The 18,580-nt window shown below is 33.5% G+C and overlaps 2 protein-coding genes across 4 annotated transcripts in view; one reads left to right on the top strand and one right to left on the bottom strand.

Moving 5' to 3' along the window:
- The window catches only part of Elk (Eag-like K[+] channel), a 989,230-nt gene that overhangs the window by 61,948 nt on the left and 908,702 nt on the right, over window positions 1–18,580 (top strand). Inside the window, exon 1 of one of the 3 annotated variants that reach the window (XM_073956157.1) lies at window positions 5,751–5,815. The exons of the other annotated variants lie outside the window; for them this stretch is intronic. The gene's annotated coding sequence lies outside the window, so the exon portion shown is untranslated. Of the gene's footprint in view, window positions 1–5,750; window positions 5,816–18,580 lie in introns of those variants that run through there. 3 annotated transcript variants of the gene reach the window in all.
- LOC141387051 (phenoloxidase 2-like) lies at window positions 831–10,437 on the bottom strand. Its single transcript, XM_073956159.1, has 5 exons — window positions 9,862–10,437; window positions 9,095–9,544; window positions 8,413–9,040; window positions 1,219–1,474; window positions 831–1,166 (listed from the first exon to the last, which is right to left on the bottom strand). Exons 1-5 carry the CDS (start codon window positions 10,399–10,401, stop codon window positions 962–964), a joined length of 2,079 nt encoding a protein of 692 aa, XP_073812260.1. The 5' UTR covers window positions 10,402–10,437; the 3' UTR covers window positions 831–961.

Here is an 18,580-nt window from a genome sequence, read left to right on the forward strand (position 1 = left end):
TGACGAAAGAGGTTAAAGGTCCAAGAAAGAGGTTAAAGGTCATCGAACTTTACTTTTGTTTGCAAAAATGCAAAGAATCAATTGGATCAACAACATAGGGATGAATAGACTACACTTCAGAGGATAGTAAATATCGTATTAATTGTCCTTTAACTTAGTATAATATACCGTTTGCATATATGTTTTCTTTTACCTTTCTTTTTAAATAAATATTTAAAAAATATTCTTGTTCCAAATTTAATGTTATATTTCTATAACGTGGAAAAAATTTTGCCCGGAGTCGGAGTCGAGTTATTTTTTTCGACTCAGACTCCGACTCCAGCAAAATTGCTCGACTCCGACTCGTAGACTCCGACTCCGAAACCCTGGGTATAACGGTATTTTTTGACAAAAGAGTAGACAAAATAATGGGAGATTTTGACAGTGTGTTGAGTTAAGCATTATGTATCGTTTTTTAAAAAGTATTTTTTTTTTTTTAAACATCACTTGTAGAGACATTTTAGAAGACATACATACTCAGGATATGTCACCTAAATTACTCTGGAGGAATAGAGGAAATAGTTTGGTAGCCAGGAAGCTGCTCCCGTCACATTTCCTTAATATGAATGTGAAATTATTATCTAGTAAACGTCCCTTAATAATGATTTAAACTTACAATATTATATGTTTTGTTACTACTCGGTAATCCGGACAATTCGATAATCCGGACACCGCCGAAACATGTGGTGTCCGGATTATCGAAATTATACTGTATTTAATTCGTAATTTGGTTTCGAACAACGAACAGAGACCGAATTACCGTCAGTAAGAACAAGACATAAAGGAACGAGTTTCGCATACTTCATAAAATTTATTAAATTTATCAATTATTATTGCATAACATAGTTTGGTACTTTGTTTAAAATAAAGACATATTATGGTTTCACGGTCTGCTAACGTTGTTGGGCCTTTTTCTACATATTTACTTCTTTTTATCAACAACTACATCATTGTATTTTATTATTATATCGGTTAACTTCATATTAGAGAATGTTTCGGTCAGTTTTTGAAGTGAAGGAGTTTCCCTTGTGAATCTTCTATCAAATGGGTAGCCCATTGAGCGATTGTCCGGGTATAACTTGTCCTTAAGTCCACAGAAGGAAGAGGAATCATTGCACAGACTTTCGCTGAAATAAAAAATGTTAGTCAAAGTCTTTAATTTAAATCATTTCTGCCTACGGCACATCGAGTTGTTCAACAGCATCACCAGCCATATCAGATATCATAGCAAACAAATCAAAATGCATTCCTTCCGCTTTGCCCTTTGGAATAAGCATGTGTTCAGGCCATCCACAGCCACAGAATTGGAATTCTCGCAACTCCTCTTGGTCTTTTGGTTGATTATTCGGACCAATTGGACGAAAAGAGCGTTCATAAGGAATGGTAACGCTAGACTTACTTGACAGTTGGTGAATAAAGTTTACACCGGGCTCCACTGAAAGTAAAAGAAATAAAAGTCAGAATGACTTTATATTGGTCGGATCCTACTATAGAGGTAAAATTTTTCAAATATAGGTAGAATGCGAAATATGGTGGAGGATGTATACCGGAGCACTATCTACATGAACGGATTTCAAAGGGATGGTTCTAGGATTTATGCGATGTTTCATGCTGTTACCGGGTGATATAACTCCTGCTAACATTTGGAAGTTTGTTGGAATATTTTTTTATCAGATTATTCTTATGTGATTCTTTCTGGCGATCTTTTAACGAAATTTTATATAAATATCACTCATGCGAGTAATTTGACATTTACAGACGATTCTCAAAATATAATGTCTATCAAACTTCTGTAATTCTGTTCGGCGATCTTTCTGTGAATTTGTATTATATTTTGCTGTTATTAGTATAGGCGAATGACAGAATATTCTTCCGAACCACGATCACGCGACTGTTACTGACATTTTTGATTTGGTTGTATAAACTTTCTACATAACTGTGATATAAATGTCATATATAATATTATAATACGAGTATTATGAGTAATGTTAAACACAAACATGTCCAGATTTTACCAAGTGAAATGAAGAACCAGTATACTAACCACCGCAACATACATAAGTAATAATTAACAAGTAAAAAGTCATTAAGTTCGGCCGGGCGAAATTTTTATACTCTCCACCATAAAATAGTCTTAATTAAAATGGAATATTTAGGTCCTTTGACAATTTTAGGTGGAAAAAATGTTCAACCATGGATAGATACACCAATTGTCTTAATTATTAAATCTAATCTAAAAGAATGTGTTCAGCCAGGTGAAAGGTGCCACCTACGGGACTATATCAAAGTGTCAACCTATCTGTATAATTTTTGGTGGAAAAGTTTTGTAACTGCAGAGAACCTCAAAAGTCAAGTTAAATTGAGGCTAGTTCCATCAAACAAAATGCCGAAAATCGGGAGGTACAGTTATATAAGTTTCGTGATCACTGAAAATTCAAATGTAAAATTATAGCTAGTTCGATTAAAAATTGTTGCTAAAATTCTCAAAATACCGAAAATCGGGAGGTATCGTTATATGGGGACTTTACCAAACCATGGACCTATGTTGACGATGTTTGGCGGAGAAGTTTGATGACCACTGAGAACCTCAAATGTCACTTTACAGCTAGTTCGGGTGAAAATTGTAGCTAAAATTCTCAAAATACCGAAAATCGGGAGGTATCGTTATATGGGGGCTATACCAAACCATGGACCTATGTTGGCGATGTTCGGTGGAGAAGTTTGATGACCACTGAGAACCTCAAATGTGAATTTACAGCTAGTTCGGGTGAAAATTGTAGCTAAAATTCTCAAAATACCGAAAATCGGGAGGTACCGTTATATGGGGGCTATACCAAAACATGGACCTATGTTGACGATGTTTGGTGGAGAAGTTTGATGACTACTGTAAACCTAAAATGTCAATTTACAGCTAGTTCGGGTGAAAATTGTATCTAAAGTTCTCAAAATACCGAAAATCGGGAGGTACCGTTATATGGGGGATATACCAAACCATGGACCTATGTTGGCGATGTTCGGTGGAGAAGTTTGATGACCACTGAGAACCTCAAATGTCAATTTACAGATAGTTCGGCTGGAAATTGTAGCTAAAATTCTCAAAATAACGAAAATCGGGAGGTACCGTTATATGGGGTCTATACCAAAACATGGACATATGCCCATATCCTTTGGAATATAAGTTGTCAATATGGAATATAAATGTCAAATTATAACTAATTCGGTTTGAAAATGTGACTAAAAACTTCAAAATACCTCAAATCGGGAGGTACCGTTATATGGGGGCTATACCAAAACGTGGACCGATATAGCCCATCATCGAACTTGACCTGCCTGCAAACAAAAGACGCATCTTCCCAAAATTTCCGCGTCCTATCTCAATTTTTGTGGATGCTAGAGTGATTACCACAGACGGACGGACGGACATGCACAGATCGACTCAGAATTGTACGCCGATCAAAAATATGTATACTTTATAGTGTCCCAAAAGATTATTTCAATGCGTTACAAACGGAAAAACAAACTTAATATACCCTCCTTAATATGGTGGAACGTATAAAAATCAGAAAGGAACAAAGAAAAAAAATTTCCATAAATTTTTTCTTTATATTTTCTTTTTCTAAAGATCTTCCACATGATTCTTCTGCGACTTTTGGTAGCGATTCGTTTTGAATACTTTAGGTTGGTAAGATTTGTAGGTCCGAATCGCAAATTCTCTTTGCGCGATAGAAAATGTTTACAGGGGCGGTTCATATGCTACCTATACATGAACCTTAATGTGGGTTTAAAATTTGAAAGATATATGTTTACCCCTTTGAGATCTTTCCTACCCTACACATGGTTTTCTGATGAATCTCCCATCATACCTGTTGCGGATATTATTCGAATGTTCGCCACAAATTTCGAAATCGACATCGTTTTCGAACATTCGGCGAATGTTTTTTCTTGTGTTTTCCTTCTGTTCTCAAAAAGTTCGTAAACGATATTATTTTCGAACATTTGGCAAGTGTGTTCTCTTTACAAGAAAAATTGTTTCGAGAAAAATTTTTTACTTTGGAAATTTGTTTTGTTTTAAAAAATAATTTGATCTTGTTTGTATAAAATTTCCATTGGCATTTTTCAAATAATTTCGATATAAATGCCACGTATAATATAAAAAATAAATGTATAGGTTACAAAATACAAGATAACAATGTTTATCAACAGTTACACCACGAACGCAAACATAACAAGGTAATAAATACGAAAAAGGTACGCAACAGAAACATCAAGAAACTCCAACAAAAATGCTTTCGCAACTATCCTCAATTCATTCGCTAATAATATTATTAACGATATTCGAAAACGAAGGTTTACTTGCTACAAACTGAACGACAAATGAATCGTTTTCAATTCATTCTCGTGGGTCGTTCTCGAACAAAATATCAAATGTATATATGTCAATGGTATGGTGGGTTGATACATAGAACACACACATATAACACATATATGGAATATTCAAAAAATTTAAATCGATGAATCCGAGTTTCACCCTTTCAGAATTCGTGAATTGTTGACATATAAAATATGACTGAATTTCTTTTTTAAATTAATTTAAGTGGAAGCTGTGTTAGCATCGATTTAGAAAAATGGGTTGAAGCCAACAAGTTTTTTATGTTCGCTTCTAATTTGTGATTTAGCCTTGCATTTCATAGACCCCAAGAAAGAGTCAAAAAATACTCCAAGGCCAACATGATACTAGCGTATGATTTTTGATGCATCCACCTAAAATTGATGCTGACATTTTGAAGCCTGAATTTCGGGGTTTTTTAATTTTGATAATAATCCGGACGCGCAATAAGATAATATACAAAACTGATTACAAGATTACAGAACTAGTGATTTTACGTCGTTTGATGTATATATATATATATATCATATTTGTGGTCCATACTGCATCCTAGTAATTGGAGTCCAATGACGAACATTTGATGCGTAAATTTTCTTATAAAAAAGACAAAAATAAAAATGTACAAGTGTCATTTGCTTTCCTTTGAATACCGCTTGAATTTAGTTTTTTTTTAAAATCCTATGAACATTGTGTAATTTGTAGCCATTGAAAAGTTGTGTGCATTTTGTGATGCGACTGACGGCACACAATGGTTCAGAAATCGATTTTACCGGTCAAACCCCCAATTTTTTGTCGACACTATTGTTAATTTCTAAATGGGATTCGATAGTAATCATATTGAAAATAAAGAAAACAAAAAAATGTGTGTCAAAATATTGGAAGTTGTGGGCGTGGCATGCTCCTAAAAACTTTTCCCCATTTCGGAAAATACGTAATTTTTGCAAAATTTTGGAGAAAGAAATATCTATTACTTGGAAACTATAACAGATTCTATGTTCATTGTTTTATTGTCATGTAGGCAGTATTATTGTCTTTACTTGCAATTTTTTGTTTGTTTCTCTGAAATTTATTAAAAAATCGCTCAACAGATTTTCCTAAAATTTTCAGAGTATATTACAACATCGCCTAAATGTAACAAAGGCTAGAAAAGGATTTTTTCTTAAGCCATGTACCAAACTTTGCTGATGTGCTGGCAAAGACAATTTTTTAATTTTTTACACAGTAGAACACTTTGCACTTTTGTTTGTTTCTTTGAAATTTATTCAAAATCCGCTCAACAGATTTTTCTGAAATTTTCAGAGTATATTACAACATCGCCTGAATGTAACAGAGGCTAGAAAAAGCTTAGAAATTCTGCACGGAACTGGAGATATGGCATCAGAATTGCAGGTACCTTAAAAATGTAAATTGTGTATAGACCGGTAACAAATACAGTCACCAAATTTGGGATGTATGACGGAATTTGCTCTAAAAATAAATTTGCCAAATAATATTGAAATTGGTTCATATTTGAATATAGCTCCCATATATATTTACGGTCAATTTCATGTATTTTATGCACCAAACATGCTATGTATTTCCAATTTCAATGAAATTTGGAATATCTAACGGAATTTAGTCTGGAAATAAATTTGCAAAATTATATTCAAATCGGTTCAGATTTGGATATGGCTCTCATATATATTTATCACCGATTTCGTGTATTTGATGCACCAAACTCGCTATGTGTGTCCGATTTCAATAAAATGTGGAATGTGTGACGAAATTTGGTCTAGAAAAAAGTTTGCTAAATTATATTGAAACATTTTCGGGAGATTTCGTAAAATAATATTTCTCAAAGGAAGTCAGTATAAGCCATCATTATAGTTTGCGTGTACTTATAATCAAAAAGGGACTTCTAAAGGGGGAAGGGCGAAGTAGAAACAATAACCTATATTTTATTTATGACAAAAAAATTAGTCCCGTGAATGAAATCAACTATCCCAAACTTGACGTACTTAAACTTAGTGTTGTTCCTAATTAAATTCTCTTCCTTAAAGGGGAGAGTAATAATCTCAAATAGATATACATACATCCAATCTGTCGAAATTGTCGATGAGTATAGGAAAATTGTAAATGTATCCTACTTCGGAAAGGATTTAGGAAGTGTGTTACTTTCTGCAATATATAAAAAATACCATATCATAAGCTACATACAAATATTTTATACATTAAAATATTTAAAAAGGTACAATTTAAAGTTAATATAATTATTCACTCCTTTACAGTTTATCTTAGTCGTAGTAATGAATCGCAACAGGTTCAGGTAATATATTATAAAGCATTGGCTATAAAAAGCTTAGAAATTCTGCGTGGATCAGGAGATATAGCATCAAAATCGCAGGCACCTCTTAAAAATGTAAATTTTGAATGCGAATCTCTATAGAACCATTACTGTGTAGAAATAAATTTGCCAAATTATATTGAAATCGGTATGCGTATAACTCCCATATATATGTATTTTCGACTGATTTCATGTGTTTTATGTACCAAAAACGCTAGGTATGTCCGATTTTAATGGAATTTGAAATGTGCAACGGAATTTGGTTTTGAAATACAGTTGCTAAATTATATTGAATCGATTCAGATTTGGATATAGCTCCCATTATATTTTCGGCAGATTTTATGCATTCGATACACGATTTCAATAAAATGTGGAATGTGTGACGAAATTTGGTCTAGAAAAAAGTTTGCTAAATTATAATCAAATATTTTCGGCAGATTTCGCAAAATAAATAATATATAATATTTCGTAAAATAAATAAAATATTGAATTTACTTTCTCAACCTCGTATCTTAAAAGTTATATTTTTCAGGAGAAATACAAAGGTCATTTTTTGATACATCGGGGTTTGGGTAGAAGTTTACATGCAATTATTAGGGCTATACTCAATTTCCTAATACTTTCATTTAAACTTTAACCCAAACCACGATGTATCAAAAAATTAATCGTTTTTTATCTCTTTATGGATTTGGCCATATAAGCCTTTAAAGCCGCGTATTTCGAGTGTAATTAAATAATTATGTACTCCCCAGAATCCCTTGTTACATTACATTATATAGACATTTATTATTGTAAAAGTGCTTAATACTCGGTTGTAATAAATATAAATAACAAGTAAGAAAAGCGTTAAAAACGAACTGTATTGAAGTGAATTCCAAAAATTGGGAGATATCGTCCCATGGGGGCTATTAGAGGGCCTTGACCTATACCGACAAATTTCAGGTGGAAACTTGTATACCCTTAACGAAGACTAACTACCAAATTTCAATCATTTCGGTGGTATATTGAGGTCACAACCTTCAAAATACCGAAAATCAGGAGGTACCGTTCTATGGGGGCTATATGAAGACGCGGACCTATGTAAACATTTTATGGTAGAAATGTTTCTTAGCCTCTAGAAACACAAAATACAAAGTTACAACCGATTCTGTGTTCAAATGGGACTAATACATTCAAAATATCGTAAAATGACGCGTACTATATACGGGGTGTTATGTGGGGGCTATACCAAAACGTGGACCTATATAAACAAACTTTGGTAGAAATATTTTTTAGCCTCTGATAATACCAAATTACAACCGATTCGGTGGTCAAATGGGACAAATATCTTCCTTAAAACGACGACGAGTCACGTGTCACTTTGTATGGGGGCTATACGAAAACGTGGACCTACATAGCCCATTTTCAATACCAAAAGTCCTACGTACATATAATAGATTTTACCACCCTACCTACTTGAATCCGTTCGGACGCTAGATTGATTTCCACAGACGGACAGACGGACGGACATGGCTATATAGATGTAGAATTGCACGCTGATCAAGAATATATATAGTTTGTGGGGTCTACAATGAGTATTTCGAGTTGTTACAAACGGAATGACAAACTTAATATACCCCCCATCTTATGGTGGAGGGTATAAAAATATTCTTTTTGTACTTACATGTTACTTTAAATTTATCTAGTTCAATTGCAAATTGACGTTGTTCGTTTAAATTCAAAGGCGTGCCGCGCTCATCTGACTGTGGGCATAAGAATATGCGACACGTGCCCTTTATGGGTTTATTTCTGTTGTTAGCCACTTCAATTACATACTTGAAGGGAGCGTGTTGCAAATGCGTGAAAGTAGCGTAAATGTTGCCACGAGGACCGAAATCTAACCCTGCTGCCAAGTTAACATCCGATCTTTCCAAAAAAGTCAAAAGGTTGTTAGTTGGTGCAGTTGCGGACGTCAACACAACTTCCAAGCTATTCATTACAACACCATTGAATGAGAGGTCTGTTTCGTTATATGGGTTCAGGCGTTCTTTGTGGCGATTGAAAATGCTGTCAATAAATCCGTGCCATCTGTAGAAAACTGGGTCTCGCATAGCTGTAGTGACATCTCCCATAACGCTGAAATCTTCAAGAAAACGGGCTTCTGGATCGTGGCAGTATGAAATGGCATTATGGCCTTGGTTGTGTATGTTCCCATAGTAATCTGGATTGATTGAAAGACTTGTACACTCCACAATATCTCCCAAGAGATCGATACCATTTTTCGGATCCAAAGGAATTTCTTTCCCGTCCATCTTAAATAACAAAATGTAAATGAGCTTAAAATAGAATTACATACATATATTTACATCAGTGACGTATCCTTTGTCAATAGCGGCAATAATTCGATCAATCCACCGTTCCATATCGGAAATTTCCAAACGGGTATCATCACGATCGATATCAGTTAGTACATTGTCGACGTTACGTCCGGGGTAAGTTCGGTTGTTTAAACTGCTCATAATCTTTGGGAAATAACCCTCAACTATAGGGGCACGTAAATTGTTTAAGGGGCGTAGTTTGGCCAAATTATTACAGAAACGCTCTGTGTTGTATCGAGCTAATATCTGATGATGCATGTAGTAAAAGAGTTCTCCTCGACGATCTTTCTTTACAATGTTTAAAGGCCCAAAACCTGGATACACTAAGTGCCAATGCCAATGGTGGCTATTAACGCCGATGTCCTCTCTGAAATATGCTAACCGTTGTTCTTTTTCACGGTCTGAGGCTGTATAGTTTCGTGGAATTTCGATGTGGCGCTGGAATTAAAGTATTTAAAAAAAGGATACAGAAGATTACTTATATGTGATCCGCCCGGAGCACACATCGATTAACTCCATAAAACGAAAAGTTGAGAAAAGCGATGATGAATGGATGCTTGCCTTGGTATGTCTGTATATTTGCCATTGTTTATTTGAAATTTAAAAGTGTTAATCTTTATTATTCAGGAAAGTTATTTTAATATAAAAAGTTATGACTATATCAAGGGGTTTGACACTTAAATTTAAGATTTTCCAAAAAGTGGAGTTAATCGGTGTGAGCACTGAACGACTCATGTATGTATATTTGCTCTTACCCGAGTTCCCTGATCGGTGACTACTTCACTTTCTGCACGAGCTTCTTTAAAAACTGATGGCTCCACAAAATTTTGTGGAAAAGTCTCTACAATTGGTTTTATTGGAAAGTTCTTAGTGTCAGCTCTATGTTGAACTGCTACCGAAAAACAGTACTGAAATAAGAAAGGATTTACACGATCTTTGCAATATGCACATGTAGATATAAAGAGATCCTCGTTGGGGGCGTCCAAAAAAATTTGAATTAGACGACCAGCTATTTCTTGATGAACCCTATTAAAGAGCGAAAATTGGCTACGCTTTCCTAATCTTCGTGCAAATCTTAGGTCGGGCTTTTGAGGCAAGTCTCTCAGCGGGATTCTGACATCAAATCCATCACCAAATCTAGACCCAATATCATCCTTTACATCCGAATATTGTTCGTTATAAAAACTTTCAGGTAGATCAAATACAGCTTTGCCATCATCCCTGGCTGTAAAGACAGGTTCCAAAGGACGATCAAAGAGTAACTCCAGAGCCTTCTTGTTATTAAAATTCGACATGTTGTTTGGCTTATGTTGTCAATTCACACTGATTGCTTTATCATACTGTTTGTTTTATATAGCCTACAATTTTATTATCCAATCCCTACCGTTTTTTTGCATAATACACATTATCGTACATTTTTATGATACATATTGCAAACCGCATACTTTTAATTTAAGAAGTATTGATAGAGCGTGAGAAAGTACAAACCACACATTTATGGTTATGCATTTAGATACATACAATTATGGTTGTTTTAAACTTACCAATTGTTTACAAATATTGATATAATGAAGAAAAAAATAAGTAGATAAAATGCACACTTAGTGATGTAATGGTATCTGAATTCATTCCCTTATACTATGCACTATATTTATTTGGATTTGCATTAGGAAATTTATCTTTGCGGTTATAACAACGAAGTCTACGAAAAAAAAAATACCTGACCAAAATTTTGAAAGTTCATGTTAGCGAAAGTTCCTTATTTAGCAATGATGTAAACCTTATTTTATACTTATATTACTGATGAAATAATTTTCATTACTATTTTTTAATTAAAATTTCGTAAGGCTCCTTGGACAATTTCCCCTTGTTTTTACAACTTTTTTGACAATATATCAGAGTTAATATATGTTCAAAACAATGGACAATGGAGTATACAATCGGAAAACCTTAGAAATATCTTAACATTTAATTTTGTTGTTTACATGGAATGTTGAGGACCTTTCTTTTGTTTACTACTTCACAAAAGTTCAAAATTACTACTACAATTTTCCACTCCAATTTTATTGAGTAATTTATGGAAGGAAAATGGGATTAGTAGAGAATTGATTTATGTCGCCAAATCGTGCATCTGTCAATAGACTATTTTGGCGTCCAATCGTCGGACTTCTCTTGTAGAAATTCTGGAATCCTATCGTGGATTTTCTTATAAATTGATCAGGAAGTAGGAAAACTCTTGTCTTGTCAGTCTTGAATACTTTTAAAATGAAATTGTGGCGCCCAAAATTTTAGCAAAAATCCATAAACACAATTTTTCCCCAATCTACATTTTTTATACTCATATCGAAATAATCGTTTTAGTGCCAAAGTGTGTTTGGAAGAAATCTGTTTCAGGAAATTTAGAGTCGCCTTAGCTATGTTCGTCCGTCTGGATAGCTGCCTGGAGAACACGACAATTTTCGAAGAGATCAACCGATTCAAAAATTTCAAAAATTTTCAGAGATGTGCAGTTTAAGAGCACCTACGGCTATCATGTGTAGTGGCTGTTCCGCACGACAACTTTCGAACCGGATATGGCTTTGGTCCAAACATTGTTTATAGCAATATTTCTGCGAGCCTTATATAAAGTTCGTAGATGGGGATTTTCGGTCTACTCCTTCAGGTATTTCCCCCCAAAATTCAAGATTTTTAGTATGTGCGATTTTTCTTGAACGGAGCAACAGATTTGTCCCAAACTTTGGTTTTAGTAATACTTTGTCCAAAAATCCATATTTGTTGGTGAGCTCATACGTCCGAAAATGGCTACACAATTCTGAAAATCTCCTAATATATAGCTTTGGGTTAAAGGATTTTGGTTGTGTAGCCGCTATTCGATCTGTCCATAAATTAAAGTTTCAGTTCTCACAGGCTCAGGGTATATTCCTGTCCGCAAAGCGGGCTGATACTTGTTGAGATCTTGACGAATCTGAATAAGTTTCCGATCAGTTTTTTTCTTTTTAGATTCCGTTTGTCGTTATAAGGTCCTCTGCCAAAGAAGGAAAAATGAACAATTCTAGAAATGCATCCATCCAAGAGCATTCATTGAAAGTACTTCCCAAAATACAATTCAAAGAGTAATCGACAGAAAAATCCCTAAAGATGAAATTCAATGTAATTTTTAAATATTGAAAATAATATGCAATAAATAAAATATAAACATTGACCTCTATCTCAATAATCTTGTTTTTATTAACATTCGAAAGGTCGAACAAAACATAAAAATACGACAGAAGAATCCTTTTTTGTACAATAGACATTTACTAATTTGTAGGAAGAGACTAGTTTAAAATAATCTCAAAGGACGACACTTCGGTGGATTAGAAATTATATCATATAAAATGGTTGAGTATATTAAGAATCCCGAAGGACCGAATCGAACTTCCGAGTTATGGCGTGATGAAGTTTCTGCTGAAGACCCTGTAAGTTTTCTGAAATTAGCGTTATATCTTTGTTAACTATAGGTTTAGCTTACTTATGAGATGACATGTCTGCAGTCAAATCGAATGAGGATTATTTTCGTAGAGCATTTTGACCTTCTAACTCGCTTCCTTCGATGTCCTCTTTGTTCCTCGTTTTAAGAACTGCTATAAAATATCACAAGATGACGTTTTCAGCTTCGAAATGTTCTGCACAAATGTCGCTCAGAAAATTTTAAGTACGATTTTGTCGCGTTTTCATGGTCATTTTTCACATTTAACCGGTTTTATTCAGAAAAAGACTATATTTTGTTTTTTGTGTATTCGTTATTTATTGGTTGTTCGAATATACAGAATATACAAAAACACAAGACATAGTTTCGGAGTAGAGGTGGGCGCGTGTCGTGCCGTGAGTAGTGCGTGTTCGTGCCTTCTCGAAAAACGCCGTGTTTGTGCGTGTCGTGCCGGAATTCATTTTTGGCCGTGCGTGAACGTGTTTTTTTGTTCGACACGGTTTTGCACGACACGACTAAACACGATATGCAGTATGTGATACGATCGTGCTAAATTTTTGGTCTCCCTTTAGAAGTCGTGCAAGATACCATACTAAACACGAAAATCGAACAAGAATATAAAACCGACAAAAAATGCCTAAAATTATTTGCTTAGTTTTTGTAGTCTGATACTTATTGTCGTTTTGTTATGGAGAGGCCAGAGTATGAGTGAAAAAGATTATGTTTGTTTGCAATTTGTTTTGTTCATGAGAGAAGCAAACACAAAAACTACTCAGAGGGTTAACGTAATATACTCTCTTTTCATAAAATATTCAAAGAGTGTTCCGAAAAATTAAGCTCGGAAAAGTACCCTACTATGCACATTTTTGCCCTTTGGTCTAAAAAAACTTTTGAAAGTCTGCTCAATTGATACCATTGACTCAATTCATGAAAGATTTGAAAGCTAAAACTAAACAATCATTTCTTAAGCGATTTGTACCAACAATGACACATCTTATAGGGACATTTTTATTTCCGCCGTCTAAGGAGATGAATTTTTTATTAGCTAATGTAAAAAGCAATGTTACTTGATATACAAAGTAAGAACAGAGAGTTTTCTAATGATGAGCAGGAAATTACAATACCACATTTACACGAATTTTCAGAGTTTTTGGATCAAAATGGCAAAAGGACGAAAAATGAAAAAGCCTCCAATTGATACATATTATCGAGTGTCGTATCTAGCCAGACTGATGTTTTAAACTTTTGAACTAATCTAAAATATTTAAACAATTAGCCAGGAAATTTTTGGCTACACCCGTCAGCTCAGCAAAGAGCGGGAGATTTTTTCTACATTTGGAAATATTCGCAACGAAAGACGTACTAGGCTTTTGAGTTCGAACTTGGACAAAATAATGTTTTTAAATAAGAATAGGAATTAAAAAAGAATAGATAAATTAGAAGTACATATGGGGATTTCTGAGTGAACTCCGACACTTTTTCAATAAGAGGCTTTTTATTTCCTTTGTTTTTTGCTGTGGTGATGCTGATCAAAAATATTTAAAATCAATTTTTAACAATGATTGACCCCTACTATTTTCTTGAAAATTTTTTGTATAAAACTACGTTCAATTACAAAAATTTTAAGTCCTACTTGGTAGTGTGGTTCGAAAAATATCTATTTTTTCTAAATTTTTTAAAATTTGTCAATAACGTTTTTCCTATATACCGCTGCGCAAAATATGTTATTTTAGCAAAAACATAATACGTTGCATTTATTTACATTTGTGTTGTTGTTTTATTTAAGAATTTATCGTAAACATCTTTATTTTGCGATTTAAGAATGGTTTAGAAATTGGTGTACCAGCTTTAGTGGGTAATATTGAAAGAAGTTTTGTTTGCCCGCGATATGTTTAAACATTACATATTTCATATTCAAATCCTCTTTCGTATCTAAATAATAATCTTCTGGCAAAAAATCCCTTTAATATTTGGTAGATTATTTAGCTCGGATCCTCAGTCATATAATCCCCGAGTTGTAGTTATTTGATCATAAGCTTAGTTAGTTTTTGTCCGGCTGGTACAATAATTGCTAATCCATTTTCAAAATCTAAAAATAACTCTGTTTTTACAATGTTTAAGATAAATTCCTAAATAAAACAACAAAACAAATGTTAAAAAAAAAATATTTTTAAATTTTTTGGTAAAATAACAAATGTTTCACACTGGTATAAAGGAAAATTATATTGACAAATTTTAAAAAATTAAGAAAAAATAGTAATCGTTCGAATCCCACTACCAAATAGGATTTAAAATTTTTGTAATTGATAGTAGTTTTATACAAAAAAATTTCAAGAAAATCGAATGGACCATTGTTAAAAATTGATTTTAAATATTAAATCGCGAAAATGGAATCCAAGTCCACTATGCCAAATTGTTTTCTATTATTTATTAAATACAACAATATATACAAAAAAGGATTTTTTCAAATTGGACCAATATTAAAGAAGTTATGAGTATTTCTTTGCATATAGTTTTTACAGAATTCGACTTTTTCAAGGCACCGCACAGTGGGGTGAGATACCGAAAGAGGCAGATTAATTCAGGGGAGCATTTGGGTGGTCTAGTGTTAATATTTTTCGAATAAATACGCCTCAATTAATATAACGGAACACAGTTTTGGTGCATATGAGGGGTAAGAAGAGGGTTGTCGAAGCCCTCATAAATTTGGGACCATAAAAGTATGAAGTATTTTCCCGATTTTATTTACATTTCTTATTTAAATAATCTCAGATGTTTCAATATGTTCAATTATTGATTGGACTAATATATTGCCAAAAATTGTAAAGTTATACCAATGCTTTAATGTGGCTTCCATATGAGGGTATTTCCCGATTTTATGTATTTTTAGGGTCTTGAGCACAATTTTTAGCATATTTTTAATCAAATTTAGATTTATAGTTCTGAGTGCCTAAGAATTTATCTTGCAAAAAATTTCCATAGAGGTCAATGTTTTGGAATAGTCTCCATATAGAAGTGCAGACAAATGAGGGGATTTTCGAATATTTTAGACACATATTGGAACTAAAGTTTGCCAAATTGTGAATAGTGCATTTTGAAGGAACTAAAAATATTTATACCAAACATCCTCCCATATATTCTCGTTTTGGAATAACCTCCATACATAGAAGCAGTCAAATATGACATATTTTAAAGATGTTACCCGAGCATTTAGTTGATTTTTAAACATTTTGTTTCAGATATAGTAAAAATTATTGTTAAACATTTTGATATATTAGTGCCCTAATAACAAACTATACACCCAAAAAAATTTCGAAGTGTGTGAAAAGAATTTTTGATAGCTCTATGTGCATAGATTTTCTGAAAAGAAATTATACTAACTTTTCAAACAACAGTATCGCCCTGACGAACCGACATTTTTGTCGTACGTAGAGTAAAAAATACACTCAACGCTAAATAACAAATACAATAAAAAAACCAGTAAGGAACGGATCAAAGTCGGGCGGTGCCGACTATATGATACCCCACACCGCTGTGAATATGTAAAATATAAATCGGAGCTATATCCAGATCTTAACCGATTTCGATATAATTTTGCACATTTATTCCCAGACCGAATTCAGTCACACATTGCAAATTTCATCGAAATCGGTAATATAGCGTGTTTGGTACAGAAAATACGTGAAATCGGCCAAAAATATATATGGGAGCTATTCCAAATCTGAACCGATTTTCACCAAAAGCAATAGCATTCTTCCTATGGCTAAAAAAATTGTAGTCCCCAATTTTCAGCTGAATCGGACAAAAAATGCCACCTGTACGTTGCGAACAAAAATACATAGACAGACGGACGGACATGCATAAATCGACTCAGAAAGTGATTATATGTATATCCCCAAAAGGAACTATGGGTATATTTCGTTTCCTTTTGTATGTTACATACAAATGCAAAAATACATAATACCCCTTACCACAGTGTGGTGTAGGGTATAATAACAACCATAAGTATAATAGCGAGGAAAAAATCCATAATTACCAGTTTTTTAATAAATGACTATTTGCACCATTTCTTCAATAAAAAAATAACGGCAAAAAATGGCACGAGTTATGAGTTGATTTTGAAAGAAAACACTCTACACTAAAATACAAAATTAAAATTTTCACACCTCTCAGATACTATCTTTTTTATAACTCCATGTACTTTCAGAAAATATGGAAAATATGGACACATTTTTACTTAATTTTAATTATAGTTGTACACCACATTTTCTATAACGCGTTTTTTCTAAAATGTTAATAAGTACCTGTATTTGACTATTCAATTCAAAAATTATCACTTTTGATACGCAAAATCAAAAATATTACACATTAAAAACAGCAAATTTTATTTTTTGTGGGTACTTTTAGAAATGTGAATAAAAGTTCAACTTTAGCACAGTGTAACTGTAAATATAAACAACATATGACCTTGATATTTTCGGTACAGACGTAGAATTCTTTACCCTATAACCGTATAATAATAGTTGTTCCAAAAACAGAATTTCATTTTTTGAATTAATCTGCGTGTTTTGAGATTTCAACCCTCTGTGCACCGGTGGTCGAAAAAAATCAGAAAATATACTGAAATGTTGAGTTGATGAGCAGCATCACCAGAGCAAAAAATAAAGGAAATCAAAAATCTCATATTGAAAAAGTGTCCGATTTCAATCAGAAAACCCCATATAAATATTTTTGGAACAAATAAATGTACACCTATATCGATTTTTCTTTTTTGTAATTTCGTGCGTGAGTGTGCGTGTTCGTGCCTTCTCGAAAAACGCCGCGTTTATGCGTGAATGTGCATAACAATTTTGGTCCGTGTTCGTGCATGTTCGTGCCTAGTTTTTTAGGCACGCGCCCATCTCTATTTCGGAGCCAAAACAGGGTAAATGTCAAAAAAGACCATGAAAACGCGACAAAATCGATTAGTTGTCAATGAGATTCGTACCTACGATTTTCTGAGCGAAAATTTGACTCACGGCGAATCTGTCCTTCGGGATTCTTAATATACTCACCAAGGGCTTTCATCCCCAAAAGGAGATGCGGTTCACAGTGGAATTTGTAATTGTTATGATGTTCAAAATAGTTCATCACAAAATCGTGTTAGAGACTATATACTTATTGCTCTTATCAAAAATTTCAAAAACAAAAGATCGCAAGAATCTTTTGTCTAGATGTTGTTTATAAGCCAAAGTATTGGAGGTAATATGCTACAAACGTTCAATAAATACAAATAAACGTCTTGTTCTGAACTCAGTAACACTTTCAGTCAGCCTAAAATTACCATTAAACGCTTAAAAAACACCTTAAAACTTAACAACAACTAGGCCCCCCCTCTGGCTACGTCGGTGATTCCGACTACAGGCCAGTTATTTTCACGACTCCAACTTCGACTGCGGAGTAATTTCCTATACTGAAAATGAATGAAACATGTACTATTTTTTAACTTTTTACTATACTTTGCCAATATATGTTGTTTTCCTTAAGGTATTTTGTAATGTAATATGAATTAAATGCATGTTCCATATTGATTCTGCTGTAACTAATATTGAAAAGTAGCAATATACGCAAATTAGAATGTTTCAGTTGGTTTTCTCGAAATATATGTATATATGTACGAGTATCATATTAAAGCAAGTGAGCAACGGCTATAGTCGGGTCTGGGCCGATAAAGTGATACCCTACACCACTACTCCTGTGAATAAGCTTTTCACTCGGAAACATTTCTTTTAAGGAGATACTAAAGTTTTCACCTATCTGGCTTTTGTACCAAATGACATAAGGCGAAATGAACCAAAATAATTAATATTTAATTTTATATTTTACTGCTGTCGACATCTACTTAGTATTGATTGAACGCTTAGCTGGTCTTTTGATTAGCATTTTACATGTCTTTAATACACTAAATAGAAGCAGAGGTATTTGTCATTAAAGTAACAACTTCAAAATATTGAAATTGTGATGGC

Source organism: Musca autumnalis, unplaced genomic scaffold, assembly GCF_047663935.1.
Source record: "Musca autumnalis isolate F117 unplaced genomic scaffold, ASM4766393v1 scaffold_5, whole genome shotgun sequence".
Lineage (NCBI taxonomy): Eukaryota > Metazoa > Arthropoda > Insecta > Diptera > Muscidae > Musca > Musca autumnalis.

Bases quoted from the DNA above. Each gene is read 5' to 3' on its own strand.
- LOC141387051 (XM_073956159.1), bottom strand. From the start codon at position 10,401: ATGTCGAATTTTAATAACAAGAAGGCTCTGGAGTTACTCTTTGATCGT. The intron at 9,041-9,094 runs GTAAATATATGT...TTGTTATTTAAG, and splicing joins ACAAAGGATACGTCACTGAT to ATGGACGGGAAAGAAATTCC. The intron at 1,475-8,412 runs GTAAGTACAAAA...TTTTACTTTCAG, and splicing joins AGATAAATTTAAAGTAACAT to TGGAGCCCGGTGTAAACTTT.